Here is a 14,146-nt window from a genome sequence, read left to right on the forward strand (position 1 = left end):
GGGGGAATAATTCAGGAGATCCCAACCCCTCACAGCGGCTCATCAGGTGCTCGTTGTTCGGTGGAATCGTTCAGGGGATCTCAACGCCTCTCAGGAGTTCATTAATTGCTCATTAATTGGTGAAGATAATTGGGGGTATCTCATCGATTGGTGAAGTAACTCAGGGGATTTTCATTAATTGGGGGAGTAACTCAGGGATTTGATTTATTGGGGGAGTAACTTGGGACTTTCATTAATTGGTGGTATTGATTTTCATTAATTGGGGGAGTAACTCAGGAGATTTTCATTGATTGGGGGAGTAACTCGAGGTATCTCAACCCCTCACAAGAGCTCATCAGTCACTCATTCATTGGTGAAAATAATTCAGGGGATCTCATTAATTGGGGGAATAATTCAGGGGATCCCAACCCCTCACAGAGGCTCATCAGGTGCTCGTTAATTGGTGGAATAACTCAGGGATCTCATTAATTGGAGGAATAACTCAAGGGACTCATTAACTGGGGGAATAGTTCAGGGGACCTCGTTAATTGGGGGAATAACTTGGGGTATCTCAACCCCTGACGAGCTCATTGGGTGCTCGTTAAATAGTGAAAATAACTCATTGGGTAATTTGTAAATTGCTGGAATAACCTGGGGTATCCTCGTTAATTAGTGAAATAACTTTAACCCTGATTAAAGCTCTTCCCTCCTGGATTCACGCCAAAACTCACTCCACAGCTCTGCCATTCCCTAGAACTCCTGGGCCAGAGTTTTTACATTCCAGCTTTTCCCAAAAATCCGAGGCTGAGATTCCTGTGCCCTGGGCGTCCCTGCGTGTCCTTGAGGGTTCCCTGTGTGTCCCCTGGTGTCCCTGAGTGTCCCCTGGGTGTCCCCAGGTGTCCCCTGAGTGTCCCTGAGTGTCCCCTGGGTGTCCCCAGGTGTCCCCTGAGTGTCCCTGGGTGTCCCCAGGTGTCCCCAGGTGTCCCCTGGGTGTCCCCAGGTGTCCCCTGGTGTCCCTGAGTGTCCCCTGGGTGTCCCCTGGGTGTCCCCAGGTGTCCCCTGAGTGTCCCTGAGTGTCCCCAGGTGTCCCCTGGATGTCCCCGGGTGTCCCCCGGGCCGTACCTTGTCGGTGCAGCGTTTGATGTGCTCGGAGGTGAAGTGTGGCAGCTGCTTGAGGTACGAGTCCTTGGACCACATGGCCTGAGTGACCATCTGGGCCAGTTCCATGGCGGCCAGCGCCGGGCTGAGCCACCCATTGCTGGACAGCACGTCCACACAGGCCTGGATCAGCCTGATGGCCTGGCGGGGACAGGGACACGGTCAGTGACAGGGACAGGGACACAGCCACCCATTGCTGGACAGCACGTCCACACAGGCCTGGATCAGCCTGATGGCCTGGCGGGGACAGGGACACGGTCAGTGACAGGGACAGGGACACAGCCACCCATTGCTGGACAGCACGTCCACACAGGCCTGGATCAGCCTGATGGCCTGGCGGGGACAGGGACACGGTCAGTGACAGTGACAGTGACAGGGACACAGCCACCCATTGCTGGACAGCACGTCCACACAGGCCTGGATCAGCCTGATGGCCTGGCGGGGACAGGGACACGGTCAGTGACAGGGACAGGGACACAGCCACCCATTGCTGGACAGCACGTCCACACAGGCCTGGATCGGCCTGATGGCCTGGCGGGGACAGGGACATGGTCAGTGACAGGGACAGGGACACAGCCACCCATTGCTGGACAGGACAGCCACAGAGGCCTGGATGGCCTGGACAGGGATGGGCAGTGGACACTGCCAGGGAGGGTCAGGGGTGGTCAGGGACAGGGACAGGGACATGGCCAGTGACAGGGATGGACAGTGGCCAGTGATGGTCAGTGACAGTGACAGGGACAGTGACAGGGCCAGTGACAGTGACAGTGACGGTGTTTTGGGGCGGGGGCCCACCTTGCTGAGGATCTCCTCGGTGTCAGACTGCAGCTCGGCGCTCAGCTGCATGCGGGACAGGTGGGCCTGCAGCAGCAGGTTGGTCTTCACGTGGGGGTCGTTGAATTTGGGGTTGGTCAGCTTGTGGGGCACCTTCTGGGACAGCTGCGGGCCGAGGGAAACCCTTCAGCTCAACCCCAGAACACCTTCGGCCCCGGGGCGGAGCGCCCACCGAGCTTCCGGGATTACGGAATGAGCGGGGCTGGGATTGCTGAGTGCCGAGTCCGTCTCGTGTGGCCTCATCCCGTCCCGATCCTGATCCCATCGATCCCATCCGTCCCACCATTCCCACTGACTGCATCCCATGCCATTGATCACGCTGATCCCATTGAGCCCATTCTCATCCCATCACACCAATCCTATTGATCCTGATCCCATCCCATGGATCCGATGGATCCCACTGATCCCATCCCAATCCCGTACCTGTCTCAGCAGGTTGTCCTCGTGGTGTCGGATGGGGATGTTCCCGTTGATCCCATTGATCCCAATGATCCCACAGATCCCATCCCAATCCCGTACCTGTCTCAGCAGGTTGTCCTCGTGGTGCCGGATGGGGATGTTCCGTTGATCCCAATGATCCCACAGATCCCATCCCAATCCCGTACCTGTCTCAGCAGGTTGTCCTCGTGGTGCCGGATGGGGATGTTCCCATTGATCCCAATGATCCCAATGATCCCACTGATCCCATCCCAATCCCGTACCTGTCTCAGCAGGTTGTCCTCGTGGTGCCGGATGGGGATGTTCCGTTGATCCCAATGATCCCACAGATCCCATCCCAATCCCGTACCTGTCTCAGCAGGTTGTCCTCGTGGTGCCGGATGGGGATGTTCCGTTGATCCCAATGATCCCACTGATCCCATCCCAATCCCGTACCTGTCTCAGCAGGTTGTCCTCGTGGTGCCGGATGGGGATGTTCCGTTGATCCCAATGATCCCATTGATCCCACAGATCCCATCCCAATCCCGTACCTGTCTCAGCAGGTTGTCCTCGTGGTGCCGGATGGGGATGTTCTCATTGATCCCAATGATCCCAATGATCCCACAGATCCCATCCCAATCCCGTACCTGTCTCAGCAGGTTGTCCTCGTGGTGCCGGATGGGGATGTTCCGTTGATCCCAATGATCCCACAGATCCCATCCCAATCCCGTACCTGTCTCAGCAGGTTGTCCTCGTGGTGCCGGATGGGGATGTTCCCATTGATCCCAATGATCCCAATGATCCCACAGATCCCATCCCAATCCCGTACCTGTCTCAGCAGGTTGTCCTCGTGGTGCCGGATGGGGATGTTCTCGTACTCGGCGGCGTTGGAGATGATCTCCAGCAGCCCCCGCACCTTGGTCTTGGCATTGAGGGACATGCTGAACAGTTCTGGGGGAAACACAAAAATCGGGAGTTTTGGGGGGAAACATGAAAAAACCAGGATTTGGGGGGGGGGAATCCCCAAAGCCAGGGACATTTCTTTAAAGGAAAACCCCAAACCCAGGGATTTTCTGGGGAGAAATCCCCAAATCCAGGCATTTTTTGGGGAAAACACCGCAAATTTTGGATCCTTTGACAGGGAAACCCCAGATTTTTTAGGGGGGAAGACCCAAACCCAGGGATTTTTTTGGGAAAACACCCCAAAATTGGGATTTTTTTTTAGGAAGAAAACCCAGATGTTTTTGGTGGAAACACCCAAACGCCGGGATTTTTTTGGGAACCCCCCGAAGGCAGTGAGTTTCCCGTGAGACCCCCGGGGCAGGGACGTTCCGGGGCCCTGCCCACCTATGGTGGTGTAGTTGATGTAGTAGTAGGCGGCGATCATGCCCAGGTTGAGCGGGGCCACGTCCATCTCGTCCTCGATGCTGATGCACTTGGACTGCTCCAGGTCACTGAGCGTCTGCTCCACCAGCTCCGACAGGTGATCCGACAGGTGCCGGTGAGACACGCCTGGGGACACCCGACACGCGATGGTGGGGACGCGGGGGAATGGGGACACGAGGGAATGGGGACATGGGGACGTGGGGACGCGGGGGAATGGGGACGTGGGGACACGAGGGAATGGGGGAATGGGGACACGGGGATGTGGGGGAATGGGGACATGGGGACAGGGGAATGTGGGGCATGGGGACAGGGGGACATGGGGACATGAGGGAATGGGGACACGGGGATGTGGGGGAATGGGGACGTGGGGACACGAGGGAATAGGGACACCGGGGATATGGGGACACACACGGGGACATGAGGGAATGGGGACATGGGGACAGGGGAATGTGGGGACATGGGGACAGGGGGACATGGGGAATGGGGATATAGGGGAATGGGGACATGAGGACATTGGGACACCAGGACATGGGGACAGGAGGATGTGGGGGATATGGGGACATGGGGGAATGGGGACACACATGAGGACATGGGGATGTGGGGACATGGGGTAATGGGATCATGGGATAATGGGGTAACGGGGTAATACGGTAATGGGATGGGGTGGGATGGGATAATGGTATAATGGGATAAAGGGATAGTGGGATAATGGGACAATGGGGGGATGGGATCCATGTGATCCATGGGATGGAACAGGGCAGGACGGTTCAGGATTGCCAGCACCGTTACCACCCCAGGACATTCCCAAGGACACCCCCAGGCCGCAGGAGCTCCCTGCAGACGCCATGCCCACCTTGCAGGTTGTAGTAGTTGGGGTTCTGGGTCATCCTGCGGTACAGGAAGGTCCAGGTCAGGTAGTCCACGGCGTCCTGCTTGTTCTCGATGGTCTTGGTGACGATCTCGGCGTTGAAGTGGTCGTGCATGCAGTGGTCCAGGTGGGACTCCACCGGCAGCGGCTCGTACAGGAACTTCTTGAAGAAATCCTGCAGCAGGCAGGACGGGCAGGAAAAGGGACAGAGTTCAAGAATTCATCCCAGAAACGCTGTGGCAACGCCCAGAGCGGCGCTCTGGATTGTCCCCGTGGTGATCCCAACCCTGAGTGAGGGCTTGGATCCCATCCCATCCCATTCCATTGCCATCCCCATCCCCCCCAGTCCATGGATCCCATTCCATCCATCCCCATCCCCCCCAGTCCATGGATCCCATCCCAGCCCACTGATCCCACTGATCCCATCCCATCCCCCCAACGCCCATCCCATCGATCCCACCCCAGTCCCGACGCCAGCGCGGGTGCGGCTCATCCCCCAGCAGGAGCAGAACCGCGGCCGGGCCCGTGCCCACCTTCTTGGAGCCCTGGCACATGATGACACAGCGGCCCTCGTCGTCCTGCAGCGGGCGGTTGGCGTGGCCCACCATCTGCAGCACGTCGTAGATGGGGTAATCCACGTACCTGCCAGGGCCACGGCGTCAGCAGCCCCGAGCGGGGATCACAGGCCCCATGCCGCCCACCCTGGCACACCTGGGCGGCCAACCCCATCCCGCCCACCCTGGCACACCTGGGGGGCCAACACCAACCCCATCCCGCCCACCCTGGCACACCTGGGGGGCCAACACCAACCCCATCCCGCCCACCCTGGCACACCTGGGGGGCCAACACCAACCCCATCCCGCCCACCCTGGCACACCTGGGGGGCCAACACCAACCCCATCCCGCCCACCCTGGCACACCTGGGGGGCCAACACCAACCCCATCCCGCCCACCCTGGCACACCTGGGTGGCCAACCCCATCCCGCCCACCCTGGCACACCTGGGGGGCCAACCCCATCCCGCCCACCCTGGCACACCTGGGCGGCCAACCCCATCCCGCCCACCCTGGCACACCTGGGGGGCCAACCCCATCCCCATCCCGCCCACCCTGGCACACCTGGGGGGCCAACCCCATCCCGCCCACCCTGGCACACCTGGGCGGCCAACCCCAGCCCCATCCCAGTCCCAATGCAATCCCATCCCACGGATCCCATTGTGTGCACTGACCCCATCACATCGATCTGATCTCATCTCATCCCACCTGGGATCCCAATCCTCCCCCAGCCCCAGTGCCAGTCCCGATCCCGATCCCGATCCCACCCCACGGATCCCCTCAATCCCAGGCCGGGCCGGGTTCCAGGGCCCACTCACGCGTGGATCTTGCCGTTGTAGTACTGCGTGTCCATGATGATCACCAGGTGGGCCGAGATGTTCATGCCCCAGCAGAGGCTGCGCGAGGCCACCATCACCTGGACGGCTCCTGGGGACACAGAGGGCACCTGGGCTCAGAGGGGACACCGACCCCGGGCTTCCGGGCACCAGGACAGGGGCGTGGGGACGATCCCGGAATTTTGGGGGCTGGGAGGTGGAGACGCATGGAGTGGGTTGGGTTGGGAGAGGTTCTGGAGAGCATCCAGTTGCCACCACGGGCAGGGACACTTTGACATCTTCCCATAGATCCAGGGGGCTCTGGCCTGGCCTTGGGCACTGCCAGGGATCCAGGGGCAGCCACAGCTGCTCTGGGAATTCCACCCCAGCCCCTCCCCACCCTCCTTCCATCCCAAATTCCCACCCCAATGTCCCCTTTCCCAGTGGGACGCCATTCCCCGTGTCCTGTCCCTCCAGGCCTTGTCCCCAGCCCCTCTCCAGCTCTCCTGGAGCCCCTTCAGGCCCTGCCAGGGGCTCTGAGGTGTCCCCAAGGAGAGGTGACACACAGCTTGGACAAGGTGTCATCCCCAGTGCCAGGACACCGGGATGTGCTGGGCTCCAGGAAAGGCTTTTCCAGGCGCTGTTCCCATCCCAGGGATCCCGTCGTATGGATCCCATGGCTCCCATGGCTCCCATAGATCCCATCCCATGGATCCCATAGATCACATCCCAGGGATCCCATAGATCCCATCCCATGGCTCCCATCCCATGGCTCCTATAGATCACATCCCAGGGATCCCATACATCCCATCCCAGGGATCCCATAGATCCTACCCCATGGACCCCATCCCATGGATCCTGTCCCATGGATCCCATCCCATCTACTCCAATCCCAATCTCAACCCCATCCCATCCCACCCTACCGCATCCATCCAATCCCAATCCCATCCCAATCCCATCCCAACCCCGATCCCGCTGCACCGCGCCCGGCGCTGACCGGAGCTGAAGAGCTGCTCCACCACGCGCCGCTCCATGGCCGTCAGCCCCTCGTGCAGGTACCCGACCCCGTTCACCAGCGTCTCCTTCAGCGTGGGGTCGCTCAGCTTCTCCAGGTACGGCACCAGGTCCTTCTCGGCGCAGTGCAGGAACCTGCGGGACACCCGGGAGAGCTTCAGACTGGGAAAGGCTTTGCGATCACCCATCCCATCCCGTCCCATCCCATCCCATCCCAATCCCAATCCCATTCCACCCGATCCCACCCCATGACCTCCCTCTTCTCCAGGCCAAGTCCCCTCAGCTCCCTAAGGAATTGTCCATCTCCATCTCCAATCCTGTAGCTGACCTCTGGACACTCCCTGACCCCATAACCGATTCCTGGGCGTTCTCCAACCCCATAACCCATCCCTGGACATTCTCCAACCCCATAACCCAACCCTGGACGTTCTCCAACCCCATAACCCATCCCTGAACATTCTCCAACCCCATAACCCATCCCTGGATGTTCTCCAACCCCATAACCCATCCCTGGACATTCTCCAACCCCATAACCCATCCCTGGACATTCTCCAACCCCATAACCCAACCCTGGACGTTCTCCAACCCCATAACCCATCCCTGAACATTCTCCAACCCCATAACCCATCCCTGGATGTTCTCCAACCCCATAACCCATCCCTGGAAGTTCTCCAACCCCATAACCCATCCCTGAACATTCTCCAACCCCATAACCCATCCCTGGATGTTCTCCAACCCCATAACCCATCCCTGGACGTTCTCCAACCCCATAACCCACCCCTGGATGTTCTCCAACCCCATAACCCATCTCTCACCAACTTCATGGTGTCCCCCAGGTGTCCCCTGTCCCCCCTTTTAGGAGACCCAGAAGATCCCCCGATCCCCCTTTTCTCCAGGCGGAGCTCCCTCAGGAATTTCCCATCCCCGGACGTTCTCCAAGCCCACGGTCCATCCCGTGGTGTCCCCAGGTGTCACCTGTGGCGCTGGACGTCGGAGGCGCAGGTGGTCAGGATGTTGATGGCCGTGAGCCGCGTCTGTTTCCGCGAGGGGACGAAGACCAGGACGGGTTTTTTGGGCGAGTGCTTCATCACGGCGTGGTACACGGGCTTGGCCATGGACAGCAGCCGCGTCTGCGTGTGGCTGATGTTGAAACCCTGCCAAAGATCCCAAATCCCGCTGAATCCCAAAGCATTCCCTGCCCAGCCGGTGGGAAACGCTGGACAATTCATTTTACTACGTCACGGTAATGACTGATCCTTGTATTGGTGATCAATCCCATCCATCCCAATCCCATCAAATCCCGCTGAATCCCAAAGCATTCCCTGCCAAACTGGTGGGAAACGCTGGACAATTAATCTAATTATTAATTAATTAATATTAATATTATTAATATAATCACGGTAACGACTGATCCTTGTATTGATGATCAATGGCCTTGTGCCACTTGGTGCGTCCTTAACTATCCACGTCAGCGATTGATGCATAATTAATTCACGAGATTAATGATCAGACTCCATATTAATCACCACAAATTAATGAAAAAATTAAGATAACAATTAATAACGAATCTAACGATTATTATACGGCCAAGAATGACCAACGACCCCAAGGGATTATGGCCAAGAATTGACAAAAATAAGAATTACGGACGACCCCAAGGGATTTTCCCAAGAATTAATTAGCCAAGGATTGACCAAAAAACAATTAGCAACAATCCCAAGGGATTGTTATGGCCAAGAATGAACAATAGCACGAATTACCAACGATCCAAAGGGATTATGGCAAAGAATTAATTAGCCAACAATTGACAATTAATATAATTACCAATGATCCAAGGGATTTATGGCCAAGAATTAATCAAGGATCCCAAGGGATTACGGCCAAGAATGAATCAAGGATCCCAAGGGATTATGGCCAAGAATGAATCAAGGATCCCAAGGGATTATGGCCAAGAATGAATCAAGGATCCCAAGGGATTACGGCCAAGAATGAATCAAGGATCCCAAGGGATTTCTGGCCAAGAATTAATCAAGGATCCCAAGGGATTTCTGGCCAAGAACTGACAAAACCAAGAATTACCGCCGATCCCAAGGGAGGGGCAAATAACAAGAATTACGGACGACCCCGAGGGATAAGGGCCGAGAACCGACAAAAACAGGAACTACGGAAGATCCCAAGGGATTGTCCCAAGAGCGCCGGCCGTTCCGTCCCCACCTGGATGTGCAGCTCCAGGGGCACGGGGCGCACGTTGGGGTGGAAGTTGAAGGTGGCGGTGGCGCTGCAGCCCAGCCAGTGCGCCACGTCCTTGGCGTTGGACAGCGACGAGCTCAGCGCCACGATGCGGATGGGCCGCTCGATCTGCGACGAGATGTAGCGCATGCGCGAGCAGATCACCTCCAGCACGGGCTGTGGGGGAAACGGGATCGGGAATGGGATCAGGAATGGGATCTGTGAGCAGATCACCTCCAGCACGGGCTGTGGGGGAAACGGGATCGGGAATGGGATCAGGAATGGGATCTGTGAGCAGATCACCTCCAGCACGGGCTGTGGGGGAAACGGGATCGGGAATGGGATCAGGAATGGGATCTGTGAGCAGATCACCTCCAGCACGGGCTGTGGGGGAAACGGGATCGGGAATGGGATCAGGAATGGGATCTGTGAGCAGATCACCTCCAGCACGGGCTGTGGGGGAAAACGGGATCGGGAATGGGATCTGGAATGGGATCAGGCTGAGTTCTGGACAGGAGATCCTATGGAAACCTCTCCTGAGCTGCCTAAGGACATGGATGGGGTAGGATCAGGAGAGGGATCAGGAGTGGGATCAGGAGAGGGATCAGGAGAGGGATCAGGAGTGTTCCTGGTTGAAATCAAGCCAGGAGACCCCAAGGAAACCCTTCCTGAGCTGCCCGAGGGATATGGATGGAGCAGGACCAGGAGTGGGATCCGGAAGGGGATCAGGAGTGGGATCGGGACTTGGATCAGGAATGAGACCAGGAGCAGGATCAGGACTGTTCCTGGCTGAGATCCATCCAGGACACCCCATGGCAACCCCCTGTCACCCTCCCAAGGCACGGACACCTCCCATCCCATCCCATCCCATCCCATCCCATCCCATCCCATCCCATCCCATCCCATCCCATCCCATCCCATCCCACACCACCAGGGCAACTCCCATCAGGAAAATCTGCTCCAAACCCAGCGGCAATCCCACCGGGAACGCCCCATCCCGGGCGGGGTGCGTCCCCGCCCCATTCCCGGCATTCTCACCCCGTTCTCTCCCCCGATGAGGTGCACTTCATCCACGATGAACAGGTTGACGTTCTGGACGTTCTTGCGCTGCTTCCAGCGGCGGGACAGGATATCCCACTTTTCCGGGGTGCTGATGATGATGTTCCCTTTTCCCAGCAGCTTCAGGTCTGTGCTGGTCTCCCCGGTGAGCAGCACCACCTTCTTGTTGAGGCGCTCCTGGAATTTCTCGTACCAATCCATGAAAACCTGCGCCGGGAAAACGGGGATTGGTGTCCAATCGGGGCGGTTCCCAGCGGATTTGTCAGGAATTCACACAGGAGCGGTGGTGTTATCCCCAAAGTGGGGGGTGAGTCCCACCAAATTCCTCTCAGATTGAGGAAAATTCCCACCAAACTGGGGCCGTTCCCACCGAATTCCTGGGGAATTACACACAGGAGCAGCATTCTTCCCCTCAAAACGGGGCAATTCCCACCAAATTCCCCTCAAACTGGGGTGATTCCCACCTAATTTCCCTCAAACCCCCCTAAACTGGGGCAATTCCATCAGATTCCTCTCAAACTGGGGCAATTCCCACCAAATCTGGGCGATTCCCACCAAGTCCCCCTCACAGCGGGGCGGCTCCTGCCCAATTCCCACGTCACCCACCCACAGAGGCATCGGGACGGGCAAAGCTCGGGTTGACCCCCAGGGGCTGAGGGCTGAAAAAGGTGGGAATTTCCACCTTCCAGGGAATTCCTCGCGGCACAAACACGTGTTACAAAGCCGGCTCCTGGCGAGATGCGTGTGCTATACGATTAATATCGCCGTGGTGGGGAGATAAGGTTTTTATTTCGGCTATTAGTCAAGGAAATTAGGCAGAGTGGTAGTAGTTGATTGAATATTCCTAAACTGTTTAATTAAAATAACACCCAGGGAACGTGGAAAGGAGACCCTGCCATTGATCAATTATGATTAAATCGTTTGTTTCATTACAATAACACCCAGGGAACGTGGAAAGGAGACGCTGCCATTGATCAATTATGATTAAATCGTTTGTTTCATTACAATAACACCCAGGGAACGTGGAAAGGAGACCCAGCCATTGATACACCAACTATCAGCATCCACCATGTGAAGAAAATCTGGACCAAAGTCCAAACTGGAGGCGCTAACGAAGGTGCTAATGAAGGTGCTAACGAAGACACAGCCCAGAAACTCGCTGCTCTAAGAAGGCAAACCCAAGGAGAGGCCGTCCAGAACAGTTCCCGGCATACGGCAATTGTGGAAAACGACGAACATTCCCCAGGCTGATGCAGCACGGAGGGTGTCTAAAGGATCTCCCCGATCCAGCAGGTGCGGGCCCGGCCGACCGCCGGCCGCACTCCGCTTCTCCCCCATCTCCGAATTCTCCCGGCTCGTTTTTGACTTTTATTAAACTCACAAATCGCTGCGAGGGAGCGGAATTGCTTTTTCCCCCCCTCGGGGACCCACCTGCTCGGCCAGGGCCTCCATGGGGGTGATGTAGACGCAGCGGCCCTCGGAGTTCTGCAGCAGCATGCGCAGGATGGCGAACTCGGCGCAGATGGTCTTGCCGCTGCCCGTGGGCGCGCCCACGAACACGTTGTCGTCGCTGTTGTACACCGTGTTGAACACTGGGGAGAGGGAGGGCGGAATTCCGCACGCGGATTTAGGGGGGAAAATAAAAACCGGGAGTGCGGAGACGCGGCCTGAGAGGGAGGAGCTCCAGGAAAGGCTCTGGAGGGGATTTCGGACTGGGATTCACAGAGGGGAGTGTTAGAGAAGATGCAAATTCCCAATTTCTGTGAAAATTCCTGTAGTGTCTGAAAAAAAATCCGGGAATGGGATGGGAAACACAGCCTGGATCCGGCCTGAGAGAGAGGAGCTCCAGGAAAGGGAGTTCAGGGAATTTCAGCCTGGGATTCCCTCAGGAAAACAAACTCCAGGCTGTCAGAGGACGTCTCAATTCCCCACTCCAGGGAAAATCTCCATGGAATTCTGGGAATAGGGAACAAACCACGGATCCCAAATCTCACTTGACACTGGGATTCCAGGAGGTTTTTCCCCACAAGAAAAGGGGATAAACCACAAAATCCCAAATCTCTGCTGCCATTTGGAATCCCAGAGGTTTCCCCCGGGATTCCAGAGGTTTATTTCCCTGGGGGAAAGGGGATAAACCACAGATCCCCAAACTCTGAGAATAGGGGATAAATCACGGATCCCAAAACTCTGTGACGGGACAAACCCAGGATCCCAAAACTCTGGGACATGGAATAATCCATGGATCCCCAAAACTCTGGGAACAGAGAATAAACCACAGATCCCCAGACTCTGGGAATAAGGGATAAACCACGCAGCGGCGGCTCCGCCATTCCCCGTTCCCGGGGCGGAATTCCCAGAAAACCGGCCGAACGCCGGGGAAGGGGGCCCACCTTGAGTCTGGATGGGGTTGAAGAAGGGGAACTTGTCCTGGTAGAGGCCCTCGAAGGCGCTGTTGCGCAGGGCGGACACGGGCAGGGGCTGCAGGTCCAGCAGCTCCGTGGGCGGCGGGTACTTCTCCGGCAGGATCAGGTGCCGGAACGACACCGGCAGCTGCGTCTCGCACGCTGAGGGAGGGACAGAATTCCCGAGGTTTGGGGACGGCTGGGAGCCGGGTTATGGGATAGCCGTGAGCCACGGAGAGGGCTGGATGCAGGGAGAGGGGGGAGGGAGGGGTGGAGAATGGATCCCAAAGCTCGGGGAGAAGGGAAGAAAAACCCCAAAGGGCGGGGAAAGGGAATAACAAAGAGATCCCAAAGCTCGGGGAGAGGGGATAAACCCGGAATCCCAAAGCTCTGCTGACACCGCGATTCCAGGAGGCTTCTCCTGGATTTCAGGGGGTTTTTCCCTGGATTCCAGGAGGTTTTCCCCTGGATTTCAGGAGGTTTTCCCCTGGATTCCAGGAGGTTTTCCCCTGGATTCCAGGAGGTTTTCCCCTGGATTTCAGGAGGTTTTTCCCTGGATTCCAGGAGGTTTTTCCCTGGATTTCAGGGGGTTTTTCCCTGGATTCCAGGAGGCTTCTCCTGGATTTCAGGAGGTTTTTCCCTGGATTCCAGGAGGTTTTCCCCTGGATTCCAGGAGGTTTTCCCCTGGATTCCAGGAGGTTTTTCCCTGGATTCCAGGAGGTTTTCCCCTGGATTCCAGGAGGTTTCTCCTGGATTTCAGGAGGTTTTTCCCTGGATTCCAGGAGGTTTTTCCCTGGATTTCAGGGGGTTTTTCCCTGGATTCCAGGAGGCTTCTCCTGGATTTCAGGAGGTTTTTCCCTGGATTCCAGGAGGTTTTTCCCTGGATTTCAGGAGGTTTTTCCCTGGATTCCAGGAGGTTTTCCCCTGGATTCCAGGAGGTTTTTCCCTGGATTTCAGGAGGTTTTTCCCCAGGCAAAGAGGGGAGATAAACCACAGATCCCAAGGCTGTGGGAGAGGGAATAAAAAAGATCCCAAAGCTCTGTGAGAGGGAATTAAAAACCAGATTCCAAAGGTTCGGGAGAGGGAATAAAAACCAGATCCCAAACCTCTGCTTCCAATTGGATTCCTGGAGTTTTTTCCCTGGATTCCAGAAGATTTTCCCCCAACCAAAGGGGGATAAACCCCAGACCCCCAAGCTCTGGGAGAGGGGAAATAAATGGATCCCAAAGCTCTGCTGACCCCGAGATTCCTTCAAGTTTTTCCTCTGGATTCCAGGAGGTTTTGCCCCGGATTCCAGAGGGTTATTTCCCTGGGGAAAAGGGGATAAACCACAAAATCCCAAACCTCTGGTACCACCGGGATTCCAGGGGTTTTTCCCCCTGGGAAAAGAGGGGTTATAAACCAATCCGCACAGTGCCAGCGGAAAAAAATC

At 56.8% G+C, this 14,146-nt stretch overlaps 1 protein-coding gene across 1 annotated transcript in view; it reads right to left on the reverse strand.

Annotated features, from left to right (window-relative positions):
• SNRNP200 (small nuclear ribonucleoprotein U5 subunit 200) overlaps positions 1–14,146 on the reverse strand; it is a 48,909-nt gene that overhangs the window by 1,877 nt on the left and 32,886 nt on the right. The window contains exons 29-41 of the mRNA XM_066206088.1: positions 12,703–12,876; positions 11,744–11,904; positions 10,292–10,519; positions 9,239–9,430; positions 8,000–8,178; positions 7,008–7,159; positions 6,014–6,122; positions 5,176–5,284; positions 4,628–4,817; positions 3,736–3,900; positions 3,218–3,339; positions 1,933–2,076; positions 1,102–1,278 (exon numbers count right to left, since the gene is read on the reverse strand). Coding sequence (XP_066062185.1) covers positions 1,102–1,278; positions 1,933–2,076; positions 3,218–3,339; positions 3,736–3,900; positions 4,628–4,817; positions 5,176–5,284; positions 6,014–6,122; positions 7,008–7,159; positions 8,000–8,178; positions 9,239–9,430; positions 10,292–10,519; positions 11,744–11,904; positions 12,703–12,876 — 2,102 coding nt within the window. The remainder of the gene's footprint in view (positions 1–1,101; positions 1,279–1,932; positions 2,077–3,217; positions 3,340–3,735; positions 3,901–4,627; positions 4,818–5,175; positions 5,285–6,013; positions 6,123–7,007; positions 7,160–7,999; positions 8,179–9,238; positions 9,431–10,291; positions 10,520–11,743; positions 11,905–12,702; positions 12,877–14,146) is intronic.

This window comes from Chamaea fasciata, unplaced genomic scaffold (genome assembly GCF_029207755.1).
Source record: "Chamaea fasciata isolate MVZ Bird 193981 ecotype frontalis unplaced genomic scaffold, bChaFas1.0.hap1 SCAF_30, whole genome shotgun sequence".
Lineage (NCBI taxonomy): Eukaryota > Metazoa > Chordata > Aves > Passeriformes > Sylviidae > Chamaea > Chamaea fasciata.